Source organism: Salvelinus namaycush, chromosome 20 (assembly GCF_016432855.1).
Source record: "Salvelinus namaycush isolate Seneca chromosome 20, SaNama_1.0, whole genome shotgun sequence".
In the NCBI taxonomy this organism is placed as follows: domain Eukaryota; kingdom Metazoa; phylum Chordata; class Actinopteri; order Salmoniformes; family Salmonidae; genus Salvelinus; species Salvelinus namaycush.
This window is the reverse complement of record NC_052326.1, coordinates 38,756,235-38,779,883: the sequence shown is the minus strand read 5'-3', so window position 1 is coordinate 38,779,883 and position 23,649 is coordinate 38,756,235. Positions and strand designations below refer to the sequence as shown.

The 23,649-nt window shown below is 44.5% G+C and overlaps 1 protein-coding gene across 1 annotated transcript in view; it reads right to left on the bottom strand.

The window, feature by feature from the left end:
• LOC120064802 (metabotropic glutamate receptor 2-like) overlaps nucleotides 1-22,689 on the bottom strand; it is a 59,916-nt gene extending 37,227 nt beyond the window's left edge. The window contains exon 1 of the mRNA XM_039015401.1: nucleotides 22,174-22,689. Within this exon, the coding sequence (XP_038871329.1) occupies nucleotides 22,174-22,689 (516 nt within the window). The remainder of the gene's footprint in view (nucleotides 1-22,173) is intronic.
• Nucleotides 22,690-23,649: the final 960 nt, after the last annotated feature.

The following is a 23,649-nucleotide window of genomic DNA, read 5'->3' as shown; positions in this document are numbered from 1 at the left end:
GTCCTCTTCTCCTTCTCCAGACGAAAATCGTTACAGAACCACCCACCAACAAAGGACCAAGCAGCGTGGGAAAATGGACTCCTGGACATGGGAGGAAATTTTGGACGGCAAAGGACCATGGGCACAGCCGGGAGAGTATCGCCGTCCAAAAAAGGAGCTGGAGGCAGCAAAAGTGGAGCGGCGACGCTATGAGGAGTTGGCTCGAGGAGAAGTGCACGAGAGGCAGCCCCAGAATTTTTTTTTTTGGGGGGGGGGGGGACACGGGGAGATTGGCGGAGTCAGGTAGGAGACCTGACCTAACTCCCCGTGCTTACCGTGGCGAGCGTCGTACTGGTCAGGCACCGTGCTATGCGGTGGAGCGCACGGTGTCTCCAGTATGTGTGCATAGCCCGGTGCGTTACATCGCAGCTCCAGTGCGCCTCCACGGCCCAGTGTATCCGGTGCCTCGGCCAAGGACAAGGCCTCCTGCATGTCTCCCCAGCCTGGTGAGTCCTGTGCCTGTGCTAAGCTCTAACCCTCCTGCATGTCTCCCCAGCCTGGTGAGTCCTGTGCCTTCTCCCAGAGCCAGGCCTCCGGTGTGTCTCTCCATACCAGTGAAGATCCATGGCAAGAAGCCTCCAGTGATGATCCATGGCACGAAGCCTCCAGTGATGATCCATGGCAAGAAGCCTCCAGTGATAATCCATGGCACGAAGCCTCCAGTGATGATCCATGGCACGAAGCCTCCAGTGATGATCCATGGCACGAAGCCTCCAGTGATGATCCATGGCAAGAAGCCTCCAGTGATGATCCATGGCAAGAAACCTCCAGTGATGATCCATGGCACGAAGCCTCCAGTGATGATCCATGGCACGAAGCTTCCAGTGATGATCCATGACACGAAGCCTCCAGTTATGATCCATGGCACGAAGCCTCCAGTGATGATCCATGGCACGAAGCCTCCAGTGATGATCCATGGCACGAAGCCTCCAGTGAGGATCCATGGCACGAGGCCTCCAGTGAGGATCCATGGCACGAAACCTCCAATGAGGAGTTATGGCAGGAGGCCTCCAACGAAGGACGCTAGTCCGGAGCCGCCAGCGTCGCCCTCTAGTCCGGAGCCTCCAGCGACGCCCTCTAGTCCGGAGCCTCCAGCAACGCCCTCTAGTCCGGAGCCTCCAGCGACGCCCTCTAGTCAGGAGCAGCCAGAGTCTCCCTCCTGTCCGGAGCAGCCAGAGTCTCCCTCCTGTCCGGAGCAGCCAGAGACGCCCTCCTGTCCGGGGCCCGCTGTGAGGGTTCCCGGTTCGGGGTCGGCGGTAAGGGTCCCCGCTCCAGAGGCGCCACCTAAGTGGGCCAAGACTAAGGTTGAGCGGGGTCCACGTCCCGCACCAGAGCCGCCACCACGGTGAAATGCCCGCCCAGACCCTCCCTTATAGGTTCAGGTTTTGCGGCTGGAGTCCGCACCTTTGGGGGGGGGGGGGGGGGGGGGGGGTACTGTCACGCCCTGACCGTAGAGATACTTTTTATGTCTCTATTTTGGATGATAAGGGCGTAAGTTTTAGTGGGCATCGTTAAAATCGTTACGCTCATTGTGTATTTATTATTACTTGTATTAGTACGTGTTTTACTTTAATATTATTTCTCTATTTTCTATCTCTCTGCATTGTTGGGAAGGTCCCCAATAAGTAACCATTTCACTGTTAGTGTACACCTATTGTTTATGAAGCATCTGACAAACAACGTTTCATTTTGATTTGATTTGAATCTGATGTCGTCCGACCTTCCCATCCTCTCACATTCTCTTCACTTCTAAACACCACTAATTAATGTGACGCACCGTGGCTGCCAAAAACATCCAGTTTAAAAATAACAGATTCAGCGAGGAGAAGGTGGGAGGAGGGAGGGAGGCACAAGACGAACAATACCTTTTTTGAAGTTCACACCAAAGGAGAAATATGTTTCACCCTGTATTGCAATCTCTGTGTGAAGCTCAGTTGAGCTCAAAACACAAACACACACAGTGATCTGTCCACCTTCCTATCCACCCAGTATGACACTAAACCTACACTCCTATATCTTCCTCATAATCTTCATTATCCACTCTGAAATAACAACACCCAACCACCTCAAAATCACAGTGGACCTCCTTCCTCAAACACCACATATTAATGCCTCCAGTGATGAGTTATAAAAGAGAAGATGTGTATCCTGTTTAATGGCTGTACATACTGCCATTTGTTTTGTGTTCCTCTAATTAAAAGCCACCATCTGGAACAAGGCTTAAAGGTCCAATGCAGTTGTTTTTTCTGACAATATCAAATCATTTCTGGATAACAATTAAACGAAAGATTCACCCATTTTGAATGCTATATTAATTGTGTGCGTCTCTGAGCGATGTTCTAGTGAAACAAATCAAATCAAACTTTATTTGTCACATGCACCGAATACAACAAGTGTAGACCTTACCATGAAATGCTTACTTACAAGCCCTTAACCAATTTACCGCCTGGTGATGTCACCAGACAGGCCAAAACTCCATCACACCACAACAGGCAGAAATGACAGCATGACTTTCAAGGACAAAAGAGACAGAGTTAAGATTAAAACTTAGATTTTGGCAATGTTGTGACACATATATACAGTAACAGCGCACCAATCAAGTTATATAATATTATGAAGAAATCACTATAGAGAAACCATATGAAATTATTATCTGTTCTATGTTAAAATAATTCCATTCTATATGGACGATAGACGTGTGCTTGCTATACCTGGGAGACAGAGACACAAGGCGGCAGTTTTAATGTTCTAGAAGAAAACTGTAGCCTGCTAAGCACAGTCTGTGCCTTCCGTTGCTTTGAAATTACTATTTTGCACTTGGATCGTGTTCCTTATCTGTCGGATTATCCCTGTATGTGGATTACAAAACAGATCGCAAAGAAAGTTTCATGAGTGAGGATGCGCCTTCAAAAAAGTGTTGGGTTTATTGAAATACATATTACTGAACTGATAAATCACCTACTACGTTCCCATAGTTTTTTCTTGCTATAAGTCCTGTTGAATTTTGGGAGATATGTGATTATGTGATAGAGTGTGCAGAGTCTCTCTTTATAATTTGCAGCATTATTTTATTAATATCCAGCACCTGCTTAAAGGCATTTACCTAAATATGTAAAGGTTTATTTAAGTTGACAAATACAAATATTTTCAAGACTATTCACATGGAGTATGGTGTTTACTTGTGAGGAGTTCACACAAAACCTTCTGTCTGAATACAAATACATGACCACAGAATGCTCAAACTAATATACAAACAGACCACCTCAGTAGAAGTCTGTCAGGTACTGTAGAAAGACAGGTATGGGAAGTAAGAGTGTGCTGTAGAAATAGCACCAACTCTGACCACAACAAGCACCACACATACAGATTACATTTCTAGTTGTGGTGGGTTTACAGTAGCAACATAAATCATATAAAGCGCATCATGATAATGTTATAAAATGTATAGGCTATGCCATTATTATTTCCACCCATGCATAAGTAAATTCCAAACAGATTACAGTTTTCTACTTGTGGTGGTTGGTTAGTAACAGCACAATTCATAAAGCCTAAAGAGCATCATGGAATTAAACTTTTCAGATGCTTATATCATCATTTGGCACCTGAACTAAGTGTCATTTAGGCCATAGTTACACCTTGCATTAACATGTGGTTGTCGTCATCCAATCAAGATGAACACTATCTGATCGAGATTTGTTGCTTGTAGCAGGCATAGGTGTGTCTGTGACGGCCAATACAGCACGGCTTGGAAGCATTAGCATCCAGGATCCCCCAAAAAGTTTTAGAAATGGTAATAAAATGTGTCTCTATTCTGCACACTGTGTCCGCATTGCGACCAGATTCCAAGGTCCCTCCCTATATGCAAATTAATCCAACCTGCCTTGGACCTACCCCTATGACACAAGCTATATAAATTGACAGAAAATGACACACTTTTGTAGTCAATAGTTGTATACTCTCATCATTACAGCCTACTTTTGTTATCCAATGATTTAAGACTTGGTGTAATACTGTCCCGATAACCTCAACCTGTCCACAGCCGTACATATAAATATTCTGTGAAACTTTCCCATCAATCAAAAAGTCGACACACAAATGAGCTGAGTATCTGGATGTGTACAATTACAATTAATGCACAGCATAAATAAAAATGACACTTAGGCCCCAATGCACACAGCAGAAACAGAAACAAGTTAAGTTACAGAGTACCATCTCCGAATGGTTCAATGCATTTATCCAAAAAGGTCTCTGTACAGGGTTGATCTTTACGCATGGATGTTAAAACCTGTTGAGGACAGAGGGCGCTGTTTTCACTTTGGGGGAAAATCGTGCCCAATTTAAACGGCCTCGTACTCAATTCTTGCTCGTACAATATGCATACTATTATTACTATTGGATAGGAAACACTCTCTAGTTTCTAAAACCGTTTGAATTATATCTGTGAGTAAAACAGAACTCCTTTTGCAGCAAACTTCCTGACAGGAAGTGGAAAATCTGAAATCGATGCACTCTTCTAGGGGCTGCCTATTAAAGTCCTTGATATTTATTAGTTTAGATGCACTTCATACGTCTTCCACTAGATGTCGACAAGCAGTGAGAGAAGAAATTGAGTGTGTAACTTGATCTGGACTCGAATCATAGCTCTTGGCATGACGTGTCACCAGTTTCCTGTTTTCTGGAGAGCGCGAGGAGGGACCTGGATTTGCCTTCTGATAAGCTGCCGTTATGGACGACTAATATCTCCGGCTTTGATTTTATTTGATACATGTGACAATATCATCGTAAAGTATGTTTTTTCAATATAGTTTAATCAGATTATTGAAATTTTTTCGGGAGTTTTGCCGTGTTCCGTTCTCTTCCGTTTGTTGACCTGGAGAGATTCGCGCCACTTGGCAAGTGTGCTTGCTAAATCGAGAGGGAAAAAGGCCGTTCTAAATCCAAACAACGATTGTTCCCGACAAAGGACCCCTTGTACAACATTCAAAAGTAGGACCCATTTTATGATGCTATTTCATATATCTGTCGAACATGTTGTGCTAGTCGTTTGCGCCCAGCTTTTGGGTACTCTCTCGCTATACCTAAGCTGGATGTCGTAATGAAGTTATTTTTAGAATTCTAGCACGGCGATTGCATTAAGAACTAGTGTATCTATCATTTCCTATACAACATGTATTTTTTAGTTATGTTTATGAATAGTCATTTGGTCAGAATATGTGTGTCAGAAAAAGTGTCAGAAAAATATCCGGACGTTGTGGGAAAAAGATGCTACGTTAGCACAATGTATAACCACTGATTTCAGCTCTAAATATGCACATTTTCGAACAAAACATAAGTGTATGTATAACCTGATGTTATAGGACTGTCATCTGATGAAGCTTATCAAGGTTAGTCAAAAATTATATATCTTTTGCTGGTTTGTCACGAGCGCTAACTTTTACTACTGGGGAATGGCTTGTGTTTCTGGCTATTGTGGTAAGCTAATATAACGCTATATTGTGTTTTCGCTGTAAAACACTTAAGAAATCGGAAATATTGGCTGGAATCACAAGATGTCTGTCTTTCATTTGCTGTACACCATGTATTTTTCAGAAATGTTTTATGATGAGTATTTAGGTATTTGACGTTGGTGTCTGTAATTATTCTGTCTGCTTTCGGTGCAATTTCTGATTGTAGCTGCAATGTAAACTATGATTTATACCTGAAATATGCACATTTTTCGAACAAAACATAGATTTATTGAATAACATGTTATAAGACTGTCATCTGATGAAGTTGTTTCTTGGTTAGTTTGGTTGGTTCTTGGTTAGTTAGGTTGGCTTTGTGCATGCTACCTGTGCTGTGAAAAATGTCTGTCCTTTTTTGTATTTGGTGGTGAGCTAACATAAATATACGTGCTGTTTTCGCTGTAAAACATTTTAAAAATCGGACATGTTGGCTGGATTCACAAGATGTGTACCTCTCATTTGCTGTATTGGACTTGCTAATGTGTGAAAGTTAAATACTTCTAAAAAATATATTTTGAATTTCGCGCTCTGCCTTTTCAGTGGAATGTGGGAGAAGTTCCGCTGGCGGAACGCCAGAGCCAGACAGGTTTTAACATACGTTGTCTTTATATTATTGTAATCTTGTATTGAAAGTAACCTTTGACATTGCTATTTTGTGAAGTTGTCTCCATCTCTATTTTAACGCAACGCTAACTTCCACAACAATGCTGTTTGAGAATGACCTGCCTTCTCCAGTGGCAGATAATCATATGTACTGAACATGTTGGGAAAAGGTCAGCTCTTTGTTTTACTACGAATGATTTGCAATCGTGGAAGTGGCCTCACTCATGCTTTAAAGCTATGCATCAGTTTGGACATCTTCTGCACTTTATTGCTAGCGATTTATCTGGAAAATGCTAAAAGATTCACAGAATATAATATAATAGAATATCATACACTCTAAAAGGATTGCATTATATTCCAGAGATCAGATTATTATTCAGTAGGCCTATAGGCCTAAACAGTTTTACCAAAGCCACAAAAGAGTAACATGCTGGGAGAACGACCGCGTTTGGTTTCCTCCAAATCATTGATCAGTGATAATTCAGTAACGGAGGCTCTTTCACTCATCGAGGGTTGATAAACTAACATACTAGCAGTACAGAATTTAAACTAAACTACACATGTATTGGGTATGCATGGCGGATTATGATGGAATCACAGCAGGAGAGAGCAGTGTCTACAAGTGTAGGGCAAGGTATAATGTAGGCCTAATTTCCCCCTGTACCTTTAGATCTAGCCAGAGTAGACTTTTATAACATTTCCATAGACAAGCCACTGTATTATAATACCACTGTAGCCTATTCGTTTCATATCTGATATAGCAACTGAATTAAGACTATTCTTCACATTCCCCCAAAAGTTGAAAAATCATTCAGCAGATCAATATCTCCATTATCCACAGCGCTGTCCAGAATGAACGGTGGGATGGTCACCTAATACCACGTCCAGCTCTGAATAAAATGGCCATTGGGTTCTCCCGTTCACACTCCTGCTATTAGAGACCATCCTGGCCTTTCTGTACAATGTTTTAAAATATTAGATTTTGCGCTGGCATTAGACGTGGGAACAGCAGAACCCTTTTTTCTCTCATACTTCTATATGAGTTATCTAATTTCGATTTGACTGTGGCATCCGACCACCATGTCAGTAGGCAGTTGGATTCCAACACCATGATCTTAATTCTGGAACAATTGTAGAGGTATCATAACCCACAATTACTAGCTCAACTGGCCGGTGTGATTTCTTTTTACAGGGTGGGAGAACCGTCACAGAAAGATTTATACGCTTTTGCTGTCAAGATTTGTTTACACTTCAAGGATATTCGTACAATATGGTTCTTTGACTACACTACCGGTCGAAAGGGTTTTTCTGTATTTTCACTATTTTCTACATTGTAGAATAAAAGTGAAGACATCAAAACTATGAAATAACAATCATGTAGTAACAGAAAAAAGTGTTAAACAAATCAAAATATATTTGAGATTTGAGATTGTTCAAATAGCCACCCTTTGCCTTGATGACAGCATTGCAAACTCTTGGCATTCTCTCAACCAACCTGGTTGAGTTCCCACATATACTGAGCACTTGTTGGCTGCTTTTCCTTCACTCTGCGGTCCGACTCATCCCAAACCATATCAATTTGGTTGAGGTTAGGGGATTGTGGAGGCCAGGTCATCTGATGCAGCATTCCATCACTCTCCTTCTTGGTCAAATAGCCCTTACACAGCCTGTGTTGGGTCATTGTCCTGTTGAAACACAAATGATAGTTCCACCATGCCCAAACCAGATGGGATGGCGTATTGCTGCAGAATGCAGTGGTAGCCATGCTGGTTAAGTGTGCCTTGAATTATAAATAAATCACAGACAGTGTCACCAGCAAAGCACCCCCACACCTCCTCCTCCATGCTTCACGGTGGGAAATACAATTGCAATGCAGAGATCATCCGTTCACCCACACCGCAACACACAAAGACACGGTGGTTGGAACCAAAATTCTCCAATTTGGATTCTAGACCAAAGGACACATTTCCATCGGTCTAATGTCCATTGCTCATGTTTCTTGCCCCAAGCAAGTATCTTCTTCTTATTGGTGTCCTTTAGTAGTGGTTTCTTTGCAGCAATTCGACCATGAAGGCCTGATTCACACAGTCTCCTCTGAACTGTTGATGAGCTGCAATTTCTGAGGCTGGTAACTCTACTGAACTTATCCTCTGCAGCAGAGGTAAATCTGGATCTTCCATTCCCGTGACGGACCTCATGAGAGCCAGTTTCATCATAGTGGTTGATGGTTTTTGCGACTGCGCTTGAAGAAACTTTTAAAGTTCTTGAAACTTGCCGGATTGACTGACCTTCAAATCAAATCAAATTTTATTTGTCACATACACATGGTTAGCAGATGTTAATGCGAGTGTAGCGAAATGCTTGTGCTTCTAGTTCCGACAATGCAGTAATAACCAACAAGTAATCTAACTTAACAATTCCACAACTACTACCTTATACACACAAGTGTAAAGGGATAAAGAATATGTACATAAAGATATATGAATGAGTGATGGTACAGAACGGCATAGGCAAGATGCAGTAGATGCTATAGAGTACAGTATATACATATGATATGAGTAATGTAGGGTATATAAACATAAAGTGGCATAGTTTAAAGTGGCTAGTGATACATGTATTACATAAAGATGGCAAGATTCAGTAGATGATATAGAGTACAGTATATACATATACATATGAGATGAGTAATGTAGGGTATGTAAACATTATATTAAGTGGCATTGTTTAAAGTGGCTAGTGATACATTTTTACATAATTTCCATCAATTCCCATTATTAAAGTGGCTGGAGTTGAGTCAGTATGTTGGCAGCGGCCACTAAATGTTAGTGGTGGCTGTTTAACAGTCTGATGGCCTTGAGATAGAAGCTGTGTTTCAGTCTCTCGGTCCCTGCTTTGATGCACCTGTACTGACCTCGCCTTCTGGATGATAGCGGGGTGAACAGGCAGTGGCTCAGGTGGTTGTTGTCCTTGATGATCTTTATGGCCTTCCTGTGACATCGGGTGGTGTAGGTGTCCTGGAGGGCAGGTAGTTTGCCCCCGGTGATGCGTTGTGCAGACCTCACTACCCTCTGGAGAGCCTTACGGTTGTGGACGGAGCAGTTGCCGTACCAGGCGGTGATACAGCGCGACAGGATGCTCTCGATTGTGCATCTGTAGAAGTTTGTGAGTGCTTTTGGTGACAAGCCAAATTTCTTCAGCCTCCTGAGGCTGCTGCGCCTTCTTCACAAAGCTGTCTGTGTGGGTGGACCAATTCAGTTTGTCCGTGATGTGTACACGAGGAACTTAAAACTTTCCACCTTCTCCACTACTGTCCCGTCGATGTGGATAGGGGGGTGCTCCCTCTGCTGTTTCCTGAAGTCCACAATCATCTCCTTTGTTTTGTTGACGTTGAGTGTGAGGTTATTTTCCTGACACCACACTCCGAGGGCCCTCACCTCCTCCCTGTAGGCCGTCTCGTCGTTGTTGGTAATCAAGCCTACCACTGTAGTGTCGTCCGCAAACTTGATGATTGAGTTGGAGGCGTGCATGGCCACGCAGTCGTGGGTGAACAGGGAGTACAGGAGAGGGCTCAGAACGCACCCTTGTGGGGCCCCAGTGTTGAGGATCAGCGGGGTGGAGATGTTGTTACCTACCCTCACCACCTGGGGGCAGCCCGTCAGGAAGTCCATGACCCAGTTGCACAGGGCGGGGTCGAGACCCAGGGTCTCGAGCTTGATGACGAGTTTGGAGGGTACTATGGTGTTAAATGCTGAGCTGTAGTCGATGAACAGCATTCTCACATAGGTATTCCTCTTGTCCAGATGGGTTAGGGCAGTGTGCAGTGTGGTTGCGATTGCATCGTCTGTAGACCTATTGGGTCGGCAAGCAAATTGGAGTGGGTCTAGGTAGGGTGGAGGTGATATGGTCCTTGACTAGTCTCTCAAAGCACTTCAAGATGACGGAAGTGAGTGCTACGGGCGGTAGTCGTTTAGCTCAGTTACCTTAGCTTTCTTGGGAACAGGAACAATGATAAGGATTGATTGAATATGTCCTTAAACACACCAGCCAGCTGGTCTGCGCATGCTCTGAGGACGCGGCTGGGAATGCCGTCTGGGCCTGCAGCATTGCGAGGGTTAACACGTTTAAATGTTTTACTCACGTTGGCTGCAGTGAAGGAGAGCCCGCAGGTTTTGGTAGCGGGCCGTGTCAGTGGCACTGTATTGTCCTCAAAGCGAGCAAAAAAGTAATTTAGTCTGTCTGGGAGCAAGACATCCTGGTCCGCGACGGGGCTGGTTTTCTTTTTGTAATCCATGATTGATTGTAGACCCTGCCACATACCTCTTGTGTCTGAGCTGTTGAATTGCGACTCTACTTTGTCTCTATACTGGCACTTAGCTTGTTTGATTGCCTTGCGGAGGGAGTAGCTACACTGTTTGTATTCGGTCATGTTTCCGGTCACCTTGCCCTGGTTAAAAGCAGTGGTTCGCACTTTCAGTTTCACGCGAATGCTGCCATCAATCCACGGTTTCTGGTTTGGGAATGTTTTAATCGTTGCTGTGGGTACGACATCGTCAATGTACTTTCTAATGAACTCGCTCACCGAATCAGCGTATTCGTCAATGTTGTTGTTGGACGCAATGCGGAACATATCCCAATCCACGTGATTGAAGCAGTCTTGAAGAGTGGAATCAGATTGGTCGGACCAGCGCTGAACAGACCTGAGCGCGGGAGCTTGCTGTTTTAGTTTCTGTTTGTAGGCTGGAAGCAACAAAATTGAGTCGTGGTCAGCTTTTCCGAAAGGAGGGCGGGGGAGGGCCTTATATGCGTCGCGGAAGTTAGTATAACAATGATCCAAGGTTTTACCAGCCCTGGTAGCACAATCGATATGCTGATAGAATTTAGGGAGTTTTGTTTTCAGATTAGCCTTGTTAAAATCCCCAGCTACGATGAATGCAGCCTCAGGGTGTGTGGTTTCCAGTTTACAAAGAGTCAGATAAAGTTCGTTCAGGGCCATCGATGTGTCTGCTTGGGGGGGAATATATACGGCTGTGATTATAATCGAAGAGAATTCCCTTGGTAGATAATGCGGTCGACATTTGATTGTGAGGAATTCTAAATCAGGTGAACAGAATGACTTGAGTTCCTGTATGTTGTTATGATCACACCACGTCTCGTTAATCATAAGGCATACACCCCCGCCCCTCTTCTTACCAGAAAGATGTTTGTTTCTGTCGGCGCGATGCGTGAAGAAACCAGCTGGCTGCACCGACTCCGTTAGCGTCTCTCGTGTAAAGCCATGTTTCTGTGAAGCAAAGAACGTTACAGTCTCTGATGTCTCTCTGGAATGTTACCCTTGCTCGGATTTCATCAACCTTGTTGTCAAGAGACTGGACATTGGCGAGTAGTATGCTAGGGAGTGGAGCGCGATGTGCCCGTCTCCGAAGCCTGACCAGAAGACCGCTTCGTTTGCCTCTTTTACGGCGTCGTTGTTTAGGGTCGCCGGCTGGGATCAGATCCATTGTACTGGGTGGAAGGCAAAACACAGGATCCGCTTCGGGAGAGTCATATTCCTGGTTGTAATGATGGTGAGTTGACGTTGCTCTTATATTCAGTAGTTCCTCCCGACTGTATCTAATGAAACCTAAGATTACCTGGGGTACCAATGTAAGAAATAACACATAAAAAAAAACAAAATACTGCATAGTTTCCTAGGAACGCGAAGCGAGGCGGCCATCTCTGTCGGCGCCGGAAGTAAGTCTTAAATGTCTTAAAGTAATGACGGACTGTTGTTTTTCTTTGCTTATTTCAGCTGTTCTTGCCATAATATGGACTTGGTCTTTTACCAAATAGGGCTATCTTCTGTATATCCCCCCACCTTGTCACAACACAACTGATTGACTCAAACGCATTAAGAAGGAAAGAAATTCCACAAATGAACTTTTAACAAGGCACACATACTAATTGAAATGCATTCCAGGTGACTACCTCATGAAGCTGGTTGAGAGAATGCCAAGAGTGTGCAAAGATGTCATCAAGGCAAAGAGTGGCTATTAGAAGAATCTCAAATATAAAATATATTTTGATATGTGTAACACTTTTTTGGTTACTACATGATTCCATATGTGTTATTTCATAGTTTTGATGTCTTCACAATAAAGAAAAACCCATGAATGAGTAAGTGTTCTAAAACCTTTGACCGGTATTGTACCTCCGGAGGTGGTCAGGAAGATCTAATCACAATGCATATTTTGCTTCTCTACACCTGTCGACAAATGTGAGCACAATCAGAATGTGGACAAGATCTGGACAACTGACGCATGTTAGAACCAGGTATAAACGGGGCTCCTGTCATCAGTGATGCTTCGCCCCAAGTCTTATCCAGATGGCCATACAACCTTTTCACATCATTGTGAGAAAAACCAGCTAATCTATACGCAATGATGCTATGCCATGTGCTCTCTGTCTGAGTGTCCTGTTATAGCCTATGGCTACATCCCAAATGGAACCCTTTTCCCTATATAGTGCACTACTTTTAATAGGGCTCTGGTCAAAATTAGCGCACTATAAAGGGAATAGGGCGTTCCATTTGGGATGCAAAATGGGCTTTTATTCTGGGCGGTGAATGACTGGGTAATAGCACAAACAGAAGGCCAGCACATCACACAACCCCCTCTCAGGCAGCAGTTGGCACCAGTGACAGGCATCCAGGCTGAGGCAGCATCGCTGCATCGTCCCCCCACCCCTAGTCAGGTGGACAGGTCTGTGCCAAGATTCTGTGTTTCTATGTGGCCCTGTTGCACCCCACAGATGGGAAAAGCAAAGCTTTTCCTCTGAAGGATGCAGGCAGCACCATAGAATTGAATAACATTCTAAATGAGTGTTATATTGTAACTCTATGGGCAGAGCTCTCCAGGGGTGTCATTTCAAATCAAATCAAATCAAAACCAAATCAAATGTTATTTGTCACATGCGCCGAATACAACAGGTGTAGACAGGTGTAGAGGTAATTAAGGTAATATAGTTATTAAAGTGACTATGCATAGATAATAACAGAGTAGCAGCAGCGTCCCGGGGGGGGGGGGGGGGGGGCAATGCAAATAGTCTGGGTAGCCAGTTGATTAGCTGTTCAGGAGTCTTATGGCTTGAGGGTAGAAGCTATTTAGGAGCCTCTTGGACCTCGACTTGGCGCTCCGGTACCACGGTAGCAGAGAGAACAGTCTATGACTAGGGAGGCTGGAGTCGTTGACAATTTTTTGGGCCTTCCTCTGACACCGCCTGTTATACAAAGCATTACATGGGCTTGCTCCTACCTATCTTTCCGATTTGGTCCCGCCGTACATACCTACACGTACGCTACGGTCACAAGACGCAGGCCTCCTAATTGTCCCTAGAATTTCTAAGCAAACAGCTGGAGGCAGGGCTTTCTCCTATAGATCTCCATTTTTATGGAATGGTCTGCCTATCCATGTGAGAGACGCAGACTCAGTCTCAACTTTTAAGTCTTTACTGAAGACTCATCTCTTCAGTGGGTCATATGATTGAGTGTAGTCTGGCCCAGGAGTGTGAAGGTGAACGGAAAGGCTCTGGAGCAACGAACCGCCCTTGCTGTCTCTGCCTGGCCGGTTCCCCTCTCTCCACTGGGATTCTCTGCCTCTAACCCTATTACAGGGGCTGAGTCACTGGCTTACTGGTGCTCTTTCATGATGTCCCTAGGAGGGGTGCGTCACTTGAGTGGGTTGAGTCACTGACGTGGTCTTCCTGTCTGGGTTGGCGCCCCCCCCTTGGGTTGTGCCGTGGCGGAGATCTTTGTGGGCTATACTCTGCCTTTTCTCAGGATGGTAAGTTGGTGGTTGAAGATATTCCTCTAGTGGTGTGGGGGCTGTGCTTTGGCAAAGTGGGTGGGGTTATATCCTTCCTCTTTGGCCCTGTCCGGGGGTATCATCGGATGGGGCCACAGTGTCTCCTGACTCCTTCTGTCTCAGCCTCCAGTATTTATGCTGCAGTAGTTTATGAGTCTAGGGTCAGTTTGTTATATCTGGAGTACTTCTCCTGTCTTATCCGGTATCCTGTGTGAATTTAAGTATGCTCTCTCTAATTCTCTCTTTCTCTCATTCTTTCTCTCTCGGAGGACCTGAGCCCTAGGACCATGCCTCAGGACTACCTGGCATGATGACTCCTTGCTGTCCCCAGTCCACCTAGCCGTGCTGCTGCTCCAGTTTCAACTGTTCTGCCTGCGGCTATGGAACTCTGACCTGTTCACCGGACGTGCTACCTGTCCCAGACCTGCTGTTTTCAACTCTCTAGAGACAGCAGGAGCGGTAGAGATACTCTTAATGATCGGCTATGAAAAGCCAACTGACATTTACTCCTGAGGTGCTGACTTGCTGCACCCTCGACAACTACTGTGATTATTATTATTTGACCACGCTGGTCATTTATGAACATTTGAACATCTTGGCCATGTTCTGTTATAATCTCCACCCGGCACAGCCAGAAGAGGACTGGCCACCCCTCATAGTCTGGTTCCTCTCTAGGTTTCTTCCTAGGTTTTGGCCTTTCTAGGGAGTTTTTCCTAGCGACCGTGCTTCTACACCTGTATTGCTTGCTGTTTGGGGTTTTAGGCTGGGTTTCTGTACAGCACTTTGAGATATCAGCTGATGTAAGAAGGGCTATATAAATACATTTGATTTGATTTGATAGAGGTCCTGGATGGCAGGAAGCTTGGCCCCAGTGATGTACTGGGCCGTATGCACTACCCTCTGTAGTGCCTTGCGGTCGGAGGCCGAGCAGTTGCCGTACCAGGCAGGGATGCAACCAGTCAGGACGCTCTCGATGGTGCAGTTGTAAAACCTTTTGAGGATCTGAGGACCCATGCCAAATCTTTTCAATCTCCTGAGAGGGAATAGGTTTTGTCGTGCCCACTTCACAACTGTCTTGGTGGGCTTGGACCATGTTAGTTTGTTGGTGATGTGGACGCCAAGGAACTTGAAGCTCTCAACCTGCTCCACTACAGCCCCGTCGATGAGAATGGGGGCGTGCTCGGTCCTCCTTTTCCTGTAGTCCACAATCATCTCCTTTGTCTTGATCATGTTGAGGGAGAGGTTGTTCTCCTTGCACCACACAGTCTCATTGTCTCTGTGATCAGTCCTACCACTGTTGTTTCATCAGCAAACTTAAGGATGGTGTTGGAGTCATGCCTGGCTGTGCAGTCATGAGTGAACAGGTAGTACAGGAGGGGACTGAGCACGCACCCCTGAGGGGCCCCCGTGTTGAGGATTAGCGTGGACGGATGTATTGTTACCTACCCTTACCACCTGGGGGCGGCCCTTCAGGAAGTCTAGGATCCAGTTGCAGAGGGAAGTGCTTAGTGATGAGCTTTGAGGGCACTATGGTGTTGAACGCTAAGCTGTAGTCAATTAATAGCATTCTCACATAGGTGTTACTTTTATCCAGGTGTGAAAGGGAAGTGTGGAGTGCAATAGAGATTGCATCATCTGTGGATTTGTTGGTGCGGTATGCAAATTGGAGTGGGTCTATGGTTTCTGGGATAATGGTGTTGATGTGAGCCATGACCAGCCTTTCAAAGCATTTCATGGCTACAGAAATGAGTGCTACGGGTTGGTTGTCATTTAGGCAGGTTACCTTAGTGTTCTTGGGCACAGGGACTATGGTGGTCTGCTTGAAACATGTTGATATTACAGACAGGGAGAGGATGAAAATGTCAATGAAGACACTTGCCAGTTGGTCAGTGCAAGTTCGGAGTACAAGTCCTGGTAATCCGTCTAGCCCTGCGGCCTTGTGAATGTTGACCTGTTTAAGGGTCTTACTCACATTGGCTGTGGAGAGTGTGATCACACAGTCGTCCGGAACAGCTAATGCTCTCATGCATGTTTCAGTGTTACTTGCCTCGAAGCGATTATAGAAGTTATTTAGCTCGTCTGGTAGGCTCGTGTCACTGGTTAGCTCTCGGTGGTGCTTCCCTTTGTCGTCTGTAATAGTTTGCAGGCCCTGCCACATCCGACACGCGTCAGAACCGGTATAGTACGATTCGATCTTAATCCTGTATTGCCGCTTTGCCTGTTTGATGGTTCGTCGGAGGACATAGTTGCATTTCTTACAAGCTTCCGGGTTAGAGTCCCATTCCTTGAAAGCAGCAGCTCTACCCTTTAGCTCAGAGCGAATGTTGCCTGTAATCCATGGCTTCCAGTTGGGGTATGTACGTACAGTCACTGTGGGGACTACGTCCCCGGTGCACTTATTGATAAAGCCAGTAACTGATGTGGTGTACTCCACAATGCCATCGGAAAAATCCCGGAATATATTCCAGTTTGTGCTAGCATCTGCTTCATCTGACCAGTTTTTTATAGACTGAGTCACTGGTGCTTCCTGCTTTAATTTTTGCTTGTAAGCAGGAATCAGGAGGATAGAATTATGGTCAGATTTGCCAAATAGAGGGCGAGGGAGAGCTTTGTACGTATCTCTGTGTGTGGAGTAAAGGTGGTCTAGAATGTTTTTCCCTCTGGTTGCACATTTAACATGCTGATAGAAATGAGGTAAAACTGATTTAAGTTTCCCTGCATTAAAGTCCCCGGTCAGTAGGAGCGCCACCTCTGAATGAGTGTTTTCCTGTTTGCTGATGGCGGTATACAGCTCAATGAGTGTGGATTTAGTGCCAACATCGGTCTATGGTGGTATGTAGGTAGATAGTGTGGTCTGCAGCTTATCATGAGATACTCTACCTCAGTCAAGCAAAACCTCGAGACTTCCTTAGATATCGTGCACAGTGTTGTTTACATAAATGCATAGGCCCACACCCCGTGTCTACCAGAGGCTGCTGTTCTGTCCTGCCAATAGAGTGCATGTTCTTCATGTCGTCGTTCAGCCACGACTCGGTGAAACATAAGATATAACCGTTTTTAATGTCCCGTTGGTAGGATAAACGTGCTTTCAGTTCGTTCCATTTATTTTCCAGCGATTGAACGTTAGCTAGCAGGATGGAAGGCAAGGGCAGATTAGCCACTCGTCACCTGATCCTCACAAGGCACCCTGATCTCTTTCCGCGAAATCGCTTGTTTCCTTTCCTTGAAGAAGAACTCTTCGTTCAGTTTGAGGTAAGCAATCGCAGTTCTAATGTCCAGAAGCTCTTTTCGGTCATAAGAGAAGGTAGCAGTAACATTATGTACAAAACAAGATACGAACAACGTGAAAAAAAAATAGCATGGTTGGTTATTAAGAGCCGATATGACTGCAGCCTTCCCCTCCGGCGCCATCACTAACCCCCACTGGCCCTGGTGGTGTCCATCTATACTATACTTTGCCTCTGATTCTGTGGCACAGTGGGACAAACTGGGTAAGCATAAACACATATACAAACATCTCTGCCTCTGATTCTGTGGCACAGTGGGACTTACTGAGTAACATAAACACATATACAAACATCTCTGCCTCTGAGATACAGTGGGACTGAGTATGTAAGCAGCCGCCCTCCTTCTGACAAAACCCACCACAGGTTCCTCAGTCATCACTACTCAAAAAGGAGTGAGGCAATGAAAGGGACCTGGAAGTATAGGGCCACTGCCAACAGAACATTGAACCCCAATTACATTATGACAGTACTGTAAGCATGTATTCTAATTCTAATCCATATGGAAACACTCAAAAGCTCAGTTTTTTCCAAAACCTTTATGTGTGACCGTCTAGTAAAGTGTCCCTCTCTGTCACCCTTTCTCACACACGGTGAAGTATCCACTTCCTTTCAGCTCTCCTGTCACTGACTGTCACTGACCACAAAAGGGTCCGGGGATCCATACATCTCTACTCTCTCAGTAGGGAGGCTTTGTGTTCACTGCTGCCTCAATTGACTAGACTGGAGTGTATAATGCAATCTCTGCTGTGTTGTCTGGTGTTTCTCTAAAGTACCACACTGAGAGGTATAGACCGGAATGCACTTTATGTAGACACTGAACACAAGCATAAATTAGATCTTAAAAGTTAGAAATAGAATACAGAATAAAATAAAACAATGCAGTCGCTGGAAACATGCTACAGATTGATCCTGTCATTTTACAAAAAAAAAATGTAATGGAGGATGTCATAATGAATGATCCTTTTCCAGATAACTTAATGACTTCATGAGCAGAAGCTTTATCATTCATTAAGCAAATAGAAACTACTGCTCTGCCTCATCACATCTGACAGAGAGTCATCTATCAAGGGATTTGTTATAACGTCCAGTTAAGAGTTGCTAGGAAGCATGGCAGAAGTGAATACTTTACTTGATAAATCACTCCAGAAGTAACTTGTCGTGGACTACGTCTGCTTCCCAAATGGCACCCTTTTCCCTATGTAATGCACTACTTCTGACTAGAGCCCTATAGGCCCTGGACAAAAGTAGTGCACTACATCGAGAAAAGGGTGACATTTGGGAAGCAAACTATGTTTCACCAAGGCTTGGCACTTTACAAAAGCCTCCCCATGAAGTCACAGCTCATAAGTGTGATCATATTGTGATCTGAACCGTACATGTTTTGACTGGCATGGTGCTGATGGATTCTGTAGCAGACATGCTGCAACACTCCATGATGACACGTTCTGTCTGTGGGATCACTTCATCATAAGCAATACACACACGCCCACATGCACAAACATGCACTCAAACACATACACACACACGCATGCACACTTTACACACTGTACACACACACACACCTCTCTATCAGCCCCATCGTTGACATGATCAATAACTAACAACGTCCCTCCCAGTGTAATGCCCCGTCTCTGAATTATACAATTATTCACGCTGGCCTCCTCTCCTTTACGCCTAGTGCATCATGGGTAATTACAGTGGCCCAAACCCTGGGAGTGGAGAAAACAGGCATTAATTAACCTGTTTAGGCCAGGGGTGCCGCTAGCGGCACTCCTCCCACATTCCATTGAAAAGGCAGAGCGGCAAATTCAAAAAAAAAATTCTTTGAAATATTTAACTTTCACACATTAACAAGTCCAATACAGCTAATGAAAGATACAGATCGTGTGAATCCAGCCAACATGTCTGATTTTTTAAATGTTTTACAGGGAAGACACAATATGTAAATCTATTAGCTAAACACCTTAGCAAAAGACACCATTTTTTCTTTGTCCACCAACACCACTAGCTATCACCAATTCGGCCAAATAAAGATATTGATAGTCACTAACCAAGAAAAAACCTCATCAGATGACAGTCTGATAACATATTTATGGTATAGGATAGGTTTTGTTAGAAAAATGTGCATATTTCAGGTATAAATCATAGTTTACAATTGCACCCACCGTCACAACTCGACTAGAATAAATACATAGAGCAACGTGTATTACCTAATTACTAATCATAAAACATTTCGTAAAAATACACAGCATACACTAATCGAAAGAGACAGATCCTGTGAATACAGACAATATTTCAGATTTTCTAAGTGTCTTACAGCGAAAACACAATAAATCGTTATATTAGCATAGCACATGTGCAAACATTACCAGAGCATTGATTCTAGCCAAAGAGAGCGATAACGTCAACATCGCCAAAATATATTAATTTTTTCACTAACCTTCTCAGAATTCTTCAGATGACACTCCTGTAACATCATATTACAACATACATATAGAGTTTGTTCGAAAATGTGCATATTTAGCCACCAAAATCATGGTTAGACAATGACAAAAGTTGCCCAGCTGGTCAGAAAATGTCGTGCGACATATTAGACAGTGATCTAGTCGTATACATAAATACTCATAAACGTGACTAAAAAATATAGGGTGGACAGCGATTGATAGACAATTTAATTCTTAATACAATCGCTGATTTACATTTTTTAAATTATCCTTACTTTTCAATACAGTTTGCGCCAAGCGAAGCTACATCTAACAAAATGGCGGCATAAGCGATTAACATTTTTCGACAGAAACACGATTTATCATAATAAATTGTTCTTACTTTGAGCTGTTCTTCCATCAGAATCTTGGGCAAAGAATCCTTTCTTGGGTCTAATCGTCTTTTGGTCGAAAGCTGTCCTCTTGCTATGTGGAAATGCCCACTGCGTTCGGCATGAACTGGAAACGTGCCCAGAAGTTCAAAGTGTCTCAGAAATAAATGTCCCAAAATCGCACTAAACGGATATAAATTGCTATAAAACGGTTTAAATTAACTACCTTATGATGTCTTTAACACCTATTACAAGTAAAAACATGACCGGAGAAATATTACTGGCTACACTAAAGCTTGGAAAAAGAGCAGGTCGGTGTCCACCGTGCGTCCGGCGCAGCTGGAAAAGGGAAACTACCTACACGTTGTTCTGTTTTATAGAGGCTGTGATTGCGCAATCGACTCCATTCAAAGCGTCATCACGTAAAGACATCCAGGGGAAGACGTAAGCAGTGTTTGTATCCTCATAGCATTCACAGGGACCTTTAAACTGACTCCAGATCAGGGGCCAAGATGTGTGAAATCTGACTCCATGTCAGGGAAAGTGCTGTAGAATGAGTTCTGTTCCACTCAGAGACAAAATTTCAACGGCTATAGAAACTAGAGAGTGTTTTCTATCCAATAATAATAATAATATGCATATTGTACGAGCAAGAATTGAGTAGGAAGCCGTTTAAAAATTACACGATTTCCAGAAAAAGTGACAACAGCACCCCCTATCCCAATGAAGTTAAGTAGCTACGTCTCTGACTCCATGTCGCCGCAGGCTCCTCTTCATAGGTGTGGAGAAAGGTCAGCGTTCCCCGCGTTGCGGACGGAAGTATTCGCGCTGACAATGTGATGGAGGTCCCTGTGAACGAATGCCGTGGCGGAGGAGAGCTTTAAACACCTACTGCAGGCAGCTACTGCAAGCCTCCCAGATTGATACTTATTCCAGCCCGACCAGAGCCAAACAAAACTGTTAAAGCTGGAGCTAGAGGAAAGTTCCTATGGCTCAGCGGAGGTAGGCAGCTAGGTGGGGATAGGATGCCATCCACTTCTGGTGACTGTTTTCTTCTTCTTTTTAAAAAGTTTTTTGAAATTTTGAATTTTGAACAAGAAAGCATCTCAAAGACATAGTGTACACACTTATAGACAGAGCAACCCACTCAAACAAACACACACACACAATCAAGCACACACACACAAACAAACACAGTATGTGGAGTACTAACTAATGGAGAGGAACACGACAACATCTCAGCTGGAACCAATTAGTTAGAGAGCTTTGATTTGTCAGCGAGAACTGAGAGCTCTATTCAATCTCTCTGTTTCAGCTTCATTTCTCTCTGCCACTCGTGAAACCTGAATACTGATCAATGTCAGCATCAACATCCTGTTAGCAACACGTCTCTACCGGCACGTCTCACATATATCTACCAGCAGGTATACAGATGTAGGATCTTCATTTTGGCCAGTTTGCTACAGCAGGACAATAATCTTGCAGCAACAGGAATTGTGAATTAATTATATTATTAATTATGTGGATTATAATTCATGGCCATTTTTTGTAGGGGTTGATACATTTTGTGTTAGGGCAAATCAAGTCTGACATTTTAAAGTGGAAATTACAAACTTTAGAAGCCTTTTGAAACCTCAAGTTAAGATCCTACATCTGTGTGCAGGCATAGGCACAGAAAAAAAACATTTCAACACCAGATACCTAATGTGCAAAGGAATAATTATGTTTGGCTAACAGGTAAAAATACTGCATATCTGCATTGTCCAAGGCTCGTTTTGGAATCTGTGATGTCTGAAAGAACCTGAACGAAACTTAGTCGTCCTATCTGCTGGTGGGTACGGGTAGCCTACCTTACGGTCAACTGTTTGTAATGTGTCATATATTAGGCATAATCAAAAATCACATTGTATGTGGATTCATTCATAGTATGAATCACACAAAAATGACACAAAGGGGACACCTTAGACTGCAATGGGTGAGATGTGAGTCGACAAGGTGTAAAAGTACTTGTGTGGACCATAGACTGTATAGAAATAACTGGACACAGTCATAACCAGCTAATGAATAGATTCATATGAGAAACGTACCTGGATAGACACGTCACTGTAGGAGCCCCCGATGACTCCAGATATGGCCAGAGGGACGTCATCCTGGATGGGGTTGGATCCGTCTGGGCAGATGAACCCCGGCTCATGCACCTTGGTGAGGGAGGCTCGTACGAACTCCAGGCTTTGCTCCAGAGCATAGGTGTCCTTAGAGCAGGTGTCTAGGATGTGGGCTCCCAGCCTGAGACCCGGCAGCAGCCGCTCGTCCGCGTTGATCTCATCCAGCGCTAACAGCATCGCCTCCAGTCTCTGGATCCCTCTCTGCTCGTTGATCTTCCCACAGTCCTCCGCCACCTCGCCCTTCTCATGCACCGGGAACAGACCGCCGATTACCAGGTCCCCATCGATGGTGATCTCCCTCTTGGTGGAAGGAGGGAATCTGTTGTTAGGGCTGGGCAGGGCCTCTGGGATGAGCAAGTCAAAGAGGAGCAGGTGGAGGGACCACCATGGGGCAGCCTTGGCCCAGAGCCCGGGGCAGAGGAGGCCGGAGGTGGGCATGGTCAGGTCGGGTAGCTGAGGTCAGTGTGGTGGGTGGTGGGTAGAGGAGTGGGACACAGGAGGTTCTTACAGGGACTGGGGCTGGGTGAGGTGGATCGCTCTAGAGCCCTCTCTCGACACTCGTGGCATCTTGGTTACTCGTTGCAAGTGGAGGAGAGAAGATGGAACAATATATCATTATTCATGTTACTGTGCATCAATATTGTGGTATTTCAGTCATAAAAGTAATTAATTCACATTTGTAATTCAAATAGTATTTTTGCCCCCTTTAAAATAAAATAATATAATTTATTCCAAACTATCACAGATGCTATTTGTTCCTACTTCTCATGAGGAGGGTGTGAACATCCAGACTTTCCTCTCTACCTCCAGTCCAGTTTAAGGTGTCTCAGCCTCCAGTATTTATGCTGCAGTAGTTTATGTGTCGGGGGGCTAGGGCAGTTGGTTATACCTGGAGTACTTCTCCTGTCTTATCCAGTGTCCTGTGTGAATTTAAGTATGCTCTCTCTAATTCTCTCGTTCTCTCTTTCTTTCTCTCTCTCTGAGAACCTGAGCCCTAGGACCATACGTCAGGACTACCGGGCATGATGCCTCCTTGCTGTCCCCAGTCCGCCTGGCCTTGCTGCTATTCCAGTTTCAACTGTTCTGCCTGCGGTTACGGAACCCCTACCTGTCCCAGACCTGCTGTTTTCAACTCTTAATGATCGGCTATGAAAAGCCAACTGAGATTTATTCCTGATTATTATTTGACCATGCTTGTCATTTATGAACATTTTGAAAATCTTGGCTCTCTCTAATTTTCTCCTTTTCTCTTTCTTTCTCTCGGAGGACCTGAGCCCTAGGACCATACGTCGGGACTACCGGGCGTGGTGACTCCTTGCTGTCCCCAGTCCGCCTGGCCTTGCTGCTATTCCAGTTTCAACTGTTCTGCCTGCGGTTATGGAACCGCCACCTGTCCCA